This window comes from Lonchura striata, chromosome 2 (assembly GCF_050655825.1).
Source record: "Lonchura striata isolate lonStrDom1 chromosome 2, ASM5065582v1, whole genome shotgun sequence".
Classification (NCBI taxonomy): Eukaryota; Metazoa; Chordata; class Aves; order Passeriformes; family Estrildidae; genus Lonchura; species Lonchura striata.
In genome coordinates, this window is record NC_140704.1 from 101688293 (window position 1) to 101703547 (window position 15255).

Here is a 15255-nt window from a genome sequence, read left to right on the forward strand (position 1 = left end):
TACTTTAACAATCAAGTTACTAAGAATTGCCTCTCTGCCTAGGAGAACCATCAGTGGAAACTATCTAGGCAAAACCAAAATATAGTAATTTCAAAACCTATTCTATTTGGATAGTGGGGGATTTCCTGCTAATTCTTAATATAATATTATTCAGGGAGACTTTGATCTCTTAAGGAAAAAAAGTAATTTAAAATCTAGAAACTCTAAGTTTCCTCTATTGAAATATAGCAATCTAAATTTAAATTTTACTGAATATAACCCAGCATGATTAAAGTTCTTAAACTGAAAATTCTTTCTTTTTTTACTTTGGTAGAACACAGATATATACATACATATGGCAGTCACAAAAGCAATCCTCTGTTCTTTTATTCTATTTGTCTTTAACTTTTTACAGCAGCACTCACAAAATAAGCACAGAAATTTAATATTTTCCCCATGATTAAAGCAGCTGTAGCAGTATCTAAAACTATCTACACATCCAGAAGTTTAATGCTTAAAAAATCACTACCTTGCAGAGACCCGCTGATTATTGCAGTTCCTGACAGTAACACCAAAGAAAGCCAAAAATCTTTCTTTCGCTTTTATTGATACTTCACTCATAGTCATCTCTTTTTTATAATTTTTTTTACCTTTGAATGATTTCTCAGCTACAGTTGATAGATTGTGTAAATATATAAATCGATATTAACATCCCAATATTAATATCCCTAAAGCACAGAGAACTAAGTGTAATCTCAAAGCTAAGCTTTATTTGTATGGATATTGTTTTAAATCTTTATTCACATAATATATCACTGAGTTACAATAGGTACAGGAAACACCTCGTTTAAATTATTTAGCACTACTCATCTAATATACTAATGTTGGCTATTAGTAATTACTGATTAAGATCAACTATTGAGTAAAAAGTAAATATTTTATCTTCTGCATGTTTCTCCAAGGCATATTGCATTTATATACAAATTTAGGAAGATCTTTTGACTTTGCAGTTAATTTTTTGAGATAAAAATATTCAATCACCAGAATTTGAGGTAACACAAAATACAAAGGACTTACATGTTGTTCAGGCTTAATCCAGCACTTTTTTCCTAAATGACCAGCTCATTAACAATTGACAAGGAATGCTATTCAAAATGTAGAAGCTTTAAGGAGCATTTCCTGCAATAAGATCATTGCATAGGGAGGCAAAGGAGATTTACCATTACAGAGCTCACCTAGCAGCTCTCCTCTTTAACTTCTCCTAGTTCCAGAAGTTTGGAAACATCTCTGCAATATGGTTATGTTCTTTCAAAATTATACACAATATATTATGTCACATTTATGCCATGCAAACTCTTGTGTGCAAATACTGTTGTAACCTTCTTCTAATGCCTTCTGTTGAGGATTATCATTGTTCTCATGCTTAGTCAGGAGCAAAAAAAAAAAAGGGAATTTTTAGAGTACTGCAATAAAAAAATCTAAAATAATAAAAGCACTGCAAATAGTCTATTTATTGTTGTAACTCAAGTGCATTCCACACAAAGACTGAAAATGCTCCAGGGCAGGTATAAAAGGCATAAAATACAGCACATATCCAAACTTTCCATCCTTATTGACTGTCAGCTTGGTAGATGAAGTAAATAAAAATTTCATATCATCATATAATTTACTTCTCTTAAGGCACTGAAATTTTCTTTAACGTTTTATTAATCAATTCTAATAATTACTTCTTCTAATTCCCAGAGGTGTTTTCAACATCATTAACAGATATGTCGAAATCAATAAGCATGAAAATTACTCAGTATGATTGTCTATCCATAAAGGTGTAAGAAATGGATGCTACCACCCTTTGCATAAAATAAAATCTCTGAGCAGATCTACAAACCTTTAATCAGGGCCAAAAGGCAGTTGCCTGTAGTACTTTTATTTTAGCAAATACATCTACATGAGGATTGAATTCAAGCTAAAACTTTCCTAGCTTTTAATTAAACAAGGGCAGGTATCCGCAGATTTAAAATGCCAAATAAGAAGTTCTGCTTAGCACAAAGTATACCCTGGTGATAGCCTTACACTTCTACCACATTTACAGATGCAAATCTTGTAAAATTATGAGTCCCTTTTCTTTTTAGATGTTACAGAACTGACAACTATGTTTCATTTAACTTTTTCAGGTCTGTTGCAACAATTGTCACAGGAAGAAACAACAAAAATTCTAATACAATCCTCTGATACACAGAAATAGAAAATAAAATTCAACAGTCAATGTAGCTTTATAAGATTGAAGATTGCAGACATTTTTGATGTACACACCTGCACATTTGAACAGGCAGAATCCATCATATATAACCTAAGTCACAGCATCACCTTAGTTTTTTCTACCCACGGCAGTTTGATGCATCAAGCACCAAGATTTTCAAGGTAAAATATTTATTATCCTCTCTATTCAGAGAACATAAATAACTCAATTTATTAAATAAGAAAACTATAGAATTTTAATGAATTGGAAAGATAAAATGGGGAAAGGAATTACAATTTCTACAACTGTTCTGTACAGAAATAGTGGGAAAAAGAAATTCAGAGATAAATTTTACAACTAATAGTGTGCCTATATTTGAAATAACATCCTTCTTTTCTTATTTTTTCTCATATTTGTCTCTTAAAACCAGTAAATGTTGCTCAAAGGTTTAAATCCATTCAAATCCAGAGGAATAGAGCCAAAATCAATAGGTAAGCCTTCTTCCTAAAAATGTTTGTTTTCCACATTTTTATCAATTAACACTTTTAAATTTTCAAGACAAACTCATATTGAAAATTTTGACTTTTTTTCTACAAACTTCATCACAGCAAATTCCTTTTCATCTTTGCAGTATCTAAGAAAATGACTTATCTGTGGCCAGATGAACCTTTGCTTGTATTCCCAAGTCAATTTCTTTCTCTTATGTGTATCAGCTGAACCACTTCACAGCATTTATCGGTCACTACGTGATCAGACTGCTGGGATGTATTATAAATAGTGAAGTATGGGTTTAAACACGCTATCTTCAAAAGAATCCATGGACCTTGGGCCATTCAATTATAGAGATTTACAGCACTGTAGCAAATTTTTTTTTGTTTAAGACTCCATGTTCCTCAGAAAGTAGAATTTTGAGAAACAGGAGTGTAAGACAAGGTACATAAAAACAACTAAATGTTATCACACTCTGAAAGAAAGCGTTTTAGACCAAAGAGAAAAAATATATTTTTAATTTACTTTATTATTACATAGGAGCTGGAAAAGCAAAATGTGAGAAAGGCAAGCTGTTCCATTGAAGCTGTTTAGTTTCATAATATATCTCTGAGGACATCATTGTCCATCACTCTCCTTGAATGAAAAGTTTAAAAAGGAAAAATGGTCATTGAGTGAGGCTGTATAACACCAAACCTTGCATATTTTAAAGAACAGGAGCATGGATAAGCTCATAGGGATCCTTTGGTACTCTATACTGAGCTACATTTCACTTTCACTTGTTCAAAGATTAAATTTTTATTAGTCTTTTTCTCCCAAATACTTTTAGTATATTGACAGCAAATGTGATGTCTGATGCAACTTGATTTGGAACATTTTGCAGTTTCACTGAATCACTGAGTTGGAAGAAACCTGTAAGATCATAGAATCCAACCCAGCTAAATACAGTAAAAATTATAGAGTATCTTTGCTATAGCTATCTGTCAGAGGATCAACAAGTAGCTTTCCTGCTAATTTCATTGATTAGCCTTAGAAGCAGAACCACCCCACTGCAAAACCACACAAAAAAACCCTAAGCCAAACAAGAGATCAAACCCCAGATTTAAAAATCCACATAGTAAAGGGTGTCTGTGTAGAATATATCTCAGAGTTTAAACTGAGAGTGTGGTGGTGATGCCAGTCCATGTAGCAATTTGACCTTACTCATGGAAGGCCACAGAATTTCTATTAACTCAGCAGTGCAACATCTCGTGTCTTGTCTTGGCCAGCATTGAGTTTAGCAATGTGAATATGATTTATAGCAAAGGTCTGACAAATCTATAAAGCTGATAAGTAACAAACATTACCCCTATAGGTTACACTGGGGTTGGAGGAGGCAATTGATAGTAAAAGGGTTTTAAAATCATGGAGATTAAGGGTTAAAAGGAAAAATAAGCTTAGTAGGCCCTGGAAAAATAAACACTCTAAGCACAGGGAGAACTCATACTTGCTAGAACTGCACCATGTAGCTAGTACATGATAATTGATATAATTGTTAGATGTGATGATTGTTTAGTAATTAAATATAATTACAGTTTAATCATAAAAATAATCATGAGAAACTCTGGTCAGTGACCTAAGAAAGATCACAAGAAACTCATGCCAATGTATACAATAGAACAATATAAGTTTAATAATTAATATGTATGTGAGTTATATAACAATAGAATATAAAATATGTTCAGCTCGAAAGCCATGTCGGAGTCAGATTTGGGTTGGTACCCCTGATTCCCAGAGCTCTTAATAAAAGCACCTGCATATAATCATATCCTGTGATTATGTGTGTTTCTGAACACTAACACAATCACAGAATATAAACTAATAATTGCAAACTGCCTTCACAAAGGGGCAAACACAGTTTAGGCATCACCAACAAACAGAAGTCAAACAATGGCAGAGTGTTTGAAAACATTTTTTAAAAAATCCCATGATAAACTCAAATCTGACAAGAATGGTCGCCACCAATCATAAAATTCTTAATCTAAAAAAAATCAGGACAGATAGCTTCCTGTAATCCTCTCCTTTACTCCATCCCTCCTGAGGATGTGTACCTAAAATACTAGGCTGACACCAGAAAGATGAACAAAACATCAGAGAAGTGGAAAACTTGAGTCATTTATGTACCACAAATTTAACTGTATTTCTACTGAAGTTTTCTTTATCACCTAGATATTTCAGTCTGTAAATATCAGTGTCACTGTAACTGAGATAGTAACTGCCTATTTGGACTACAAAATTAGACTTTAATTAGATTAACCTTATAACATAATACAAAGTGTGGATGTGCTTCCTGAATTCATACCAATTTCATATGATCCTACTAATTTCAAGATATACCCATTATAAACTCCTTTATTTATTTTGTTTTCTTTTTTGTCTTAGTCTGATACTGCAACTACTCCACAACATTCATTAATCACTCAAAAAGAAAAAGCAACAAATCAGGAACAGCTTCAATGTTTACTATGCTTAAAACAATGCCAATAATCCATGGTTTACTTACAGTAGTGAAGTCCAAGTCTTAAACAGAGTGACAGTTAATTTTCAAAGAAGAATATGACTAAACAGCATTTAACTAATGATTTCCTTTCAAATGTCTATTACTATGAGAGTAAAAAAAAACCAAGATGGATTGGGTTTGTGAAGAGACTACTTTATTTTTTATTCTGCTTCTAATCCCATTTAGATGAAAAGGAAACATCAGAGAACCCAGAAAAATTCAAATGAAGCATTTCTTGCTGTAGCTCAAGAAGTAAAAATTAATGTCCTCACTGGTTTTAACATAAATATCCATTTATGGTGCACAAACAAAAACCCCCAACATTTTTTCTTTATTTATTTTTTGATGGATATTCTATTATTAAGCTAATAATTTGGCAAACTGACAAATACTGCTGATCTAACCAGATGTTTTCTGCTTTATTCCAGTATTCTGATTTTGAAATGTGAAAAAGTATTTTGCACACTTAGAGAAAAAGTGCATAGCATGACAACTGCATGTCCCTCAAAAAACAGGAAGAGATGGGATTGAATGTCTTTCCAGAGCTCAGTAGTTAAGGAAAAAATAAAAAAGCCTATTAAGTGCTCTGAATGCTCTTGATACGTAGTAAGGTAGCAGCAGAGGTGAGCTCTACTGGTATTTCATAGAATCTGTTTATGCTGATGGTAGAGGCAAAGAATAAAAATATTTTAAAGAACAATCTAAAACACTACAAAAGGATAATAATTGGCAGTAGTTTTTTGTTTCTTTTTAATCCTGACTACAGAAGAAACAACCTCACTTCTAGATATAAGCGCCTGACATTGCAATTAAGACAGAGCTGTGGCAAACAAAGAAGGAATTATGTTGAAAAAGTGAATCTTCAAATATGGTCAAGTAATTAGAGACAACAATAATTTAAAAAGACAAATTTTATCACAGAGAAATTGCTAGATAGGAAAGGAAGCCAATTAAGAGCAAGCCAAGAAGCTAAATTTAACTTTTATTGTAAATTCTGTCTTTGTCATTCTCAAGTTTGTTAGATATTCAAAGCACAAAATTCAGACAGAAATAAAACCTGTCATTTTTACTGATATTAAAGCAAAATTTCAGGTCCCCTTCCCTCCTCCCACCCCCACTATCGCCTTCATTTAATCAGTATTTTCAAGTTTTGATATATTCAGAACACAATATACCAAAGTGACAATAAAGATGCCCCATATAATTATTTATTAGGAACATGGAATTTTTTATGTGGTGGAAAAGGGTTCTTGGGTGAATCAGGAACCCCATGATAGAATTATTCTTCAAATAGATTAAAATGAATATATCAAATAAATATGCATCTTGCTATTTAAATAGGAATAAATGAATGTATTGGTCTCTGTTTCCTTTATCTTGCCCTTACTAAGACTGAATCAACTAGAATTATTATACTAGACATTTTCTAATGCAATCATGTTCAAATCACAAAATTTCTCATGTTACTACATTATGATCATGATATTACCACGAATATTACAGATAAAGACCAATAAAATATATTTTTTGCCTCTGCAACAATTGAATCATAGTAACAGAATCTCACAGTATTATACAGCCATCCTTAGCTAACAGAGATGGTACTTTTCCCCCTAGGTCACATTACTTTGTTATTGTCACCTTATGTTATGTACAAAAAAAAAAAGCAGATGGAACTTTTCTTTTTTAATAAAGATGGGTACAGGAATCCTGGTCCACCTCCAGGTTATACCTAAAAGCTGTTCTAAAGGCTGTGAATCTATATCTGGCAAAACTGTCAGATGTCCAATTAGAAATGCATAATGATAATTTTTCTATTAACGTAATTAAATAAGTATATGTTATTCACATAATTTAGTTTCACTCACTCTTTCTGTTTATTGCCTACATTCTATCAAAATAAAGAAGTAAAATAAACTACTGAGACATTTTAGAGAGACAAGTGATGTCTCATTTTAAGCAGAGTAACACTGCATTAAATCATCCTCAAAAAAGAGGTCTATGTAATATGAAGTAATATTTTCATGGTTGTATTTAGTTTGCTGGGACAGTGTTGATTATCTCCATAGCAGCACCTACGATGCTGTATTTTGAATTACTGGAGAAAACAGTGTTGTAACATTAGCTGTTTCATCTATTGCTGAGCAGTACCTGCACAAAATCCCAGCCTTTTCTGCTTCTCATGTTGCCTTGCCAGCGGGAGGACTGGGGATGGGCAAAAGGCTATGAGGGAGCACAGCTGGGACAAAGAGATACCCCATACCATGTCATGCTCAGCATATAAAGCTGGAGGAAGAAGAAGGGAGGGAGGGAGGGAGGGCAGGGGATTCAGAGTAGGGAAACTACGTTGCAAAAATCTGTTTTTTTCACCATTTACCTTTCTTGGGTAGACATACTGCCCTAGTGTTCAGCAACATAGTGTACAGATGTCCTACTTAGCAAATGAGTGCAACAAATCAAAGTTTCCAAGTCAGCTCTATTAAGTATGATGTTCACAGATTACAGGAACAAATTCAGGACAGGCAATACATTTTTTTTAATGTCAGATTTACTGTGTGTGGAAAAACCAGCAATTTTTTCAGCACGACTTTTTCTTTTCCTAAAATCAGAGCACCACTGCACAAGTCTTGTAAAGCTGATCTGTATAATGGACCTGCCCTGGATCCTCAGGTTTTCACTTAGGAAATTTTGTAATAAATTCAAGATTTTTATTTTGAACAAGACCACTACCAAACATCTATGAACAAGACCTCTGAATTTCACTTGAATAGAATTTCTGTGGGTGGAGGAGAGAAGAGATATGAATAGCTTAACATAAAATATCAATGTGTTTTTTGCTTGCTTGTTTTTTATTGCAGCCTTGTACTACATCTTGAGATGGGTGCTATCACACTGAAAAAACTATTAGTTTTGCCAGTCACAGTCCTTCTGTAAATACAGTCCTTCATATATCATCATATATATCTAATGCATACATTAATCCAGCTCAGTTTACTGATTCCACACAGCTGCTGTATATTTAATACATATGGAAAAGTTAAAAGTGACATTTCAATCTAGATTATTTTACTAGCTTGTGTAAGCAATTTCATACAGCTGTCCCAAATACACATTAGCAATTATATTAGCACAATATATTAATTAATATATTCATACTTATTAATTTCTTTTTTACATATTAAACTACTCTGTCTCACTGATCATTGGAATTTTTTGTGAACAATAGATCTCTGCAGCAACCACATGGAAATGTTACCTGGCACAGTGTTAAAAAAACACCCCAAAATTGTATAATTTTGATATATTCATAGAAGCTATTGAGTTAGTACAGTGTAGTGGAAAGATTTCACAATAAGTGATTTACAGAGCACATCCAAAGACAGGGTAATATTTCTATTTCTGATCTTGAAAAGAAAGTATGTAGCACTATTCTTCCCTCAGATCACCTGGTTTTGCAGCAGGCTGTGGCAAAAGACAAAATACAGAGTAAAAATAAAAAAGTTTAAAGATTAAACTATTACAGCATTCTTGTCTTGTGAGGACAATGCATAGAAAAATAGCACCATATCATAAAAATTTTGATTTATTATGTATGCTTTCCACCATTTCCCATATGTTTCTCACACCAAAAATTCCTTTTTGCCCAATCTAACAGGGCCTATTTTTCCACTTCTCAGTAGGAATTGTTTAATCAAACATTCAAATTCTGCTCAACCATTTTCTATCAAGCTAATGACATGCTTTCTACCATATATATACATAGAAATCAATACATCAATGATATTGGGAGGGAAAAAAAAAAAGGTAGATCTGCTTAAAAATATGGGGTTTTTTTTGTAAAATCATTTAAATATGAAGGACACCAAATAAGAAATAGACTATGCAACTACATAATTTCAACAACAAAAATTTTGAGTGAAAGGTTATATTTACCTTGGGATATATTAGAAAAGGCCACCATATCACAGGTGACATTTCTAAATATCAATTTTGCTGATCTTAGGAAACACCTCCTCTTTTTCCAGAGCTAAATTCAACAAATACTCCAGCACAAGTTCCTTACCCAGCAGCATTGTTTAAAAATAAGAAAAATACAAATTCAAATCTTTTGTCCACAGTTCAAAGGTAGATAGGAAATACTGCAGCCTACATGCACATCCAGGCTGGACTCCATCAGCCTGCTTTTACTAGTCCAAACCCACAGCTCAGTAGTTTATACATAGACCACTCATTTAATTTAATATGCTGAATATCTTAAGATATGTCAAATGCATCCTGGGCTGCATCCAATAATTATTGTGTTGAAAGAAAAATACATCAGGTAGGCAAGAGGTCAAAACAGGTAGATAAGTAATTGCAGAGTATCTATTTCAGTGTTTATAAATGGCATCCGTAAAGACTTCTGATTCTGTTATTGTGCTGATTTACTCTTGAAGATGTAAGAAAGTTGAGTTCACATTAACGTGCCAGGGTTTTAGAACTTTTCATGAACTGGATGTTTCACAATTTTCCTATGATTCTCCACCACTACAAAGTATTTCTATTTTTATTATTAGTTTTTTATGTCTATTATTAGTATTTATAAATCCAAAATATTTTTCTGTACTGTTTTGGGATCAGACTAATTTACAATCTTTGTCAATGACAAAGATGAAGGAATTAAGTTCACCCTCAGCAAATTTGCAGATGACACCAAGATGAGTGGTGTAGTTAACCCACTGAAGGAAGAGATGCCATCCAGGGGGACCTGTACAAGCTCAAAAAGTGGGACAATCAAATCTCATGACATTTAACAAGACCAAGTGCAAGGGGCTGCACCTTGCTCAGGGCCACCCCCAGTATCAACACAGGCTGTGGGATGAACAGATTTGAGAACAGCCCAGTAAGAAGGCTTGGAGGTGCTTGTAGGTGAGAGGCTGGACATGACCCAGCAATGTGTTGTTGCACCCCAGAAAGCCAAATGTGTCCTGGGCTGCATCCAAAACAGCATGGGCAGCAGGGTGAGGGAGGGGATTCTGCCCCTCTGCTCTGCTGTGGTGAGACCCCACCTGAAACACTGCATCCAGCTCTGGGGTTCCCCGCACAAGAAAGACATGCACCTGCTGGAGTGAGTGCAGGGGAGACCACCAAGTTAATTAGAGGAAAGGAACACCTATCCTATGAGGAAAAGCTGAGAGAATTGTGTTTGTTTTACCTGGGAAGGAGAAAACTTTGGGATAATGTCCTAGATTTTAAGGCAAGATGTATTCTTTTTGCCATCTGTGAGAGGTGTGGCAGTTGTCTTCTGTTAATTGGGCAGTTTTCTTCATCTCTTCCACAAACCAATCCTCCCCCCCAGGGAGACATCTGCTGTTAATGGGCTATTGAATGTCACTGCATGACAGATAAAATTTACAGCTCCAATTGTGAGATACTCTGCCCAGAAGGTGGAGCCAATCATTCCTAACTGGATATAATCTGGGATTTTAGGACACCAGAACAGTCTTTCCACTGGATTCCCAGAGGAACAGCTGCCTTTTCAATTAGATCTTCAGAGGAAGACTACACCCTTCTACAGGATCACTGCTTCAACAGAACCACACCTGCCACTCCAGGAGAACTGTAGCCATTCCAATTTGGACTGCTATCAGCAGCTTGACCAACAGGGTGTCAGGTTGTATTCTGACTCTGTCAGTGTTGTTTTATATTACTACATTGGGTTTTTTTTATTATTTTTTATTTTCTTCCCCAATAAAGAACTGTTATTCCTGCTCCCATATCTTTGCCTGAGGGCCCCCCTTAATGTCAAATTTATAACAATTTGGAGAGAGAGGGGTTTACAGTTTCCAGTTCAAGGGAGGTTCCTGCCATCCTTAGGAGACACCTGTCTTTTCAAAACAAGACCCCTAATTGTAACCTGGAGGGAGCCTACATGAAAGATGGCGAGGGACTTTCTGCAAGGATATGCAGTGACAGGACAGGAGGGAATGGCTTCAGAGTGGTTTAGATATTATGAAGAAATTCTTTACTGTGAGAGTGATGAACACAGTAATGATGAACAGGTTGTCCAGAGAAGTTTTTGAGGTCACATCCCTGGAAGTGTTCAAAGCCAGGACAGATAGAGATCTAAACTGGTCTACTGGAAATTGTCCCTGCACATGGCAGTAGGGTTGGAACTAAATTGTCTTTAAGGTCCCTTCCACCGTAAACCATCCTATGATTCTCTGATTCTATTATTCCATATATGCTACTTGGGAGTATGCAAGATAGCTATAGCCTTTAAATTGCTTTGCTATTCATATAAAAGTTTTAGGTAAAAAAAAATCCTAAATTTTGTTCTCTTCTTCTTTCACCCCTCTTCAGAAAACTTATTTTTACCTTCTATGCAGGAACAATTCTAACCCCAAAGAAGTTTATTTAAAATACAGCGTACATTTACAACACACCAGCTAACAACTCTTTCATTTTCACAAAACAGCCTAAAGTGGAATGTGAATTCAATACAAACATATTTACAATCATTTTTAGGGCTGTGTGATTTTCAAGCATAATTCCATTTTCTTCTTCTTGGTTCAAAGCAAGAAACTCTAAATAAGTAAAAATTCTTACTGTATCTAGTTTTTATGACTATTCATGTATTTAAACATTTAATAATTTAAAGAATACAAAGAATAAGTGAAGTCTTGGCTTACAAGATTGAACACCAATATTTTTTAAAACTCCATCTTAAATATTACATTGTTTTAATTATAGATATTTTGAAGTCTTGGCTTATAAGATTGAACACCAATATTTTTTAAAACTCCATATTAAATATTACATTCTTTTAATTGTAAATATTTTGAGGTTTTTAAAATAAATTGATTATTTTTTTATTTTTTCAGTATGTGAGCACATCTTTATAATGGACAAAACACAAATGCGTAGTATAAATATACCTATTCAGAAAATTATAGAAAATTATATAGAACTTATTGTATTATTCCAAAGTACTGTATGCAAGTTAAGGAATCATGTCCAGGATTTAAAGACAAATCTTGTTTTCTTCGCAAAGTAAAAAGAAAGGGTTTATTTCCTTATGATAAATAAGAATAATTTGAAACTATTTCTAGATATTTCTCCTCATAAACTCCAGTTTTCACAGCTTCTCTTTGATTGGCGTATGACCTTCAGCATTCCAAAGTGTAAAACTTCTGCTTCATGCACATGATCCTGATTGGTTCTTATGAAATTTAATATAGGCATATCCTGAAGCATTTGATTTAACATTTCTGTGTGAGTTGCATCCACTGTTCAGTGAAATTAACTTATCTGCATTTCGAAGCTAGTAAGCACCACACACTTGGAAAGGTCTTGAAAACCTCTTGTGACTTGTCATGATGTATTTGGGTCACTAGTAATAAATTCTTTACAAAAAAAATTAGAGGCTAAATTGCATTACCTGAAACATTTCAGAAAAATAAGCACTTGCAAGAAAATAATTTTTTCTTGGATAAGAAATAACTAATATACTGAAAAAAATGACACAGAAATATCTTTTCTAATCCTTTTTTGCCTAATCAATCAATAACAGAATACTAAATTGTAGTCACAATGGTGTGAGGGCATACATTTTCTTTAACAGTTCTCTCTTCCTATTTCAGAGAATGCATACATTAAAAAAAAAAACAACCTATAAACATTCAAGGCTTTTTATTATCTTCACTATCCTTCATCTTTTACTGTGAACATCACAATTTTTTTTATATTATTGAAGCTTTTATTACATCTTGATGGAAACAAATGGAACAGTTTATAAGTGACAAGATTTTTGTAGAGTGTTGTAGAGTGAAATCTAGCTTTGTTGGGAAATAAAAAATTTTAAAATGCCTCATTATTTTTCTTTAGGACCTTACGTTCTTTCTCTTTACAGCACATTTTCCTAAAATTTTTGAATTTATGGAGTTGATATTTTCTAAATCATAAAGATTATTCTTGTATATAAAATAAAATAATTTATTTCTTAGACTAAAGAAGTCCCAGTAATGTCAATGAAAATAAAGTTTACTCTCAGCACAACCATCAGTTTCTGAAACAAACAGAAACATCAATAGCTTTCTTCACCTAATCAATGCAGACAGATTGATTTTTCAGAAGGCAGACTATTATGTATGTCTGAGTACCATGACCTTTCAGATTTTACCAACAATATTCTTCATGTAAATTGATCTGCCTTATACCATGGGAACCAGGGATGCAGAACTGCCAAAAGCATTCACTTCCACTTAGTTAGCTGGAAATATTACTTACGAAAAAGCACCTTCTTCAATCATGGTGTGTCGTGTGATGAGCTGTAAATGTCTAAGACAATTCAGAACTGCAAATACCTTTACACCTAGTAATCATAAAACCACAAGAGTGTGAATGTAGAGTAATTGATTTAAACTTATCAGTTCTAGGCCATTAGACTTGGTAAGAGGTATTTCCACTCAACTATACAGGAGCCCATTACAGTAATTTCCATTTGAAGGTTAGCCATCACCAGTGTTGACCTTCAACATGACATAAAAGTTGTTAATTGATTACCTTACTAGAACAACAAACAACCACAAAACAATTACAAAAAACAAAACACACACACACAGAAAAAAAACAACCTAAAACATACCACCAAAACAAATCAAACAAAAAGCCCCATCTACAAATAAACCCACAAAACCAAAAAACTAATAAAAACAAAAACAAAAAACGAGCTCACATTTAATCAATCTGAACAGAAGAAACTAAATATTTTGGTGAATTAGGCTGGGCTGAAACTATCCCCATTCAACAGTTTTATAGCCTCTTAGCCAAGTTCTAATTCAGATACAGTCATTTGATAGTAAGAGATGGACGGTGGGGCTCAAAGGGTAGGGACTGGGCTGCCTGGGCTTTGGGCCAATTTTGAGACAGTATAGCTGAGGGCATGCCCCTGCTCCCCTCTTAGAAAGGACCTTGAATAAAGCTTGGGCAAAATGCTCAGCTGCAAACTAAAAGTGCTGCTCAGCTCCTGGCTTTGTTTCCCTTAGGGAATGGGTGGCCCTCTGACATGCTGGGGCGGAGGTTAGAATACTGGTTTTGATGCTGACACCAAAATTACAGTCGTGCAACAGAAGAGGAATTCTGGAGTCTAAATACTTACAGTCATTACAATACTGGCAAAAAAAACCCAAAACAAAACAAAACAAACAGCCTCCACAGACTAATAACTTGCAAAATTGCAAGGACCTCTTGCAAACTCTAGGAGAGAAAAATGTTTTCCAAGACAACATTTGCAAGGGTTTGTACAACCTGCTTAAGAAAGGTATACAACAGTCTATTAAATATAGTATACTATCTGGCACTAAAGAAATTGCATCTTCCAACATGGTTGCAACTCATTTGTATTATACATTTGGTAATGTGAAAATAAATATCCTTGGTAAGATGTATGACTGAGAGTAAGGATTTATTATGTTATTTAAGAATTCCTGCTAAATGACTTCATGATTGATACTTCTGTTTGTATATAATAGGTAAAATAATGTTGAAGATTATTTATTTTCCTTTGCAGTTATGTTATATGTCAACACAGCTTGAGAATGTCTTGAAATTGTTTTTTAACATATTAACTTCCCAAATATAATTAAACACTGGAAATATTAGATGTTATTCCCTTACCAGAAAAATAAAGGAAATTCTTTCACAATGTTTTTACAATAAGAAGTGCAGTTTTAGACTATAACAAAAGAACATCTTTAGCATCATCAAGTACAAATAAAATTCTGGTCAAAACATCTTAAAAAAAAAGAAAAAGAACAAAAAACAGAAAAAAATTAATTTGCCTTTAGGTAGAGAAATAACTTTGGTTATCTTCCATAAACTATTATTTTCCTTCATCACAAATTTTCTGGAACAGAGAAAGGCAAAGACATCAATATTCCTAAATTGAGTAAAGCAAAGCATATGGGAAGAGACGAGGTCAGACAAGAGGTGTTCAGATCCATAGATAAGTATTTATGCTGTTAGGGTATCT

General features: G+C 33.8%; 1 protein-coding gene across 11 annotated transcripts in view; it reads right to left on the reverse strand.

The window, feature by feature from the left end:
- Nucleotides 1-15255, reverse strand: part of CCDC102B (coiled-coil domain containing 102B) — a 142443-nt gene that overhangs the window by 75489 nt on the left and 51699 nt on the right. The window contains exon 8 of one of the 11 annotated variants that reach the window (XM_085571889.1): nucleotides 290-8705. The exons of the other annotated variants lie outside the window; for them this stretch is intronic. Within the exon in view, the coding sequence (XP_085428015.1) occupies nucleotides 8670-8705 (36 nt within the window). The 3' untranslated portion in view covers nucleotides 290-8669. Of the gene's footprint in view, nucleotides 1-289; nucleotides 8706-15255 lie in introns of those variants that run through there. 11 annotated transcript variants of the gene reach the window in all.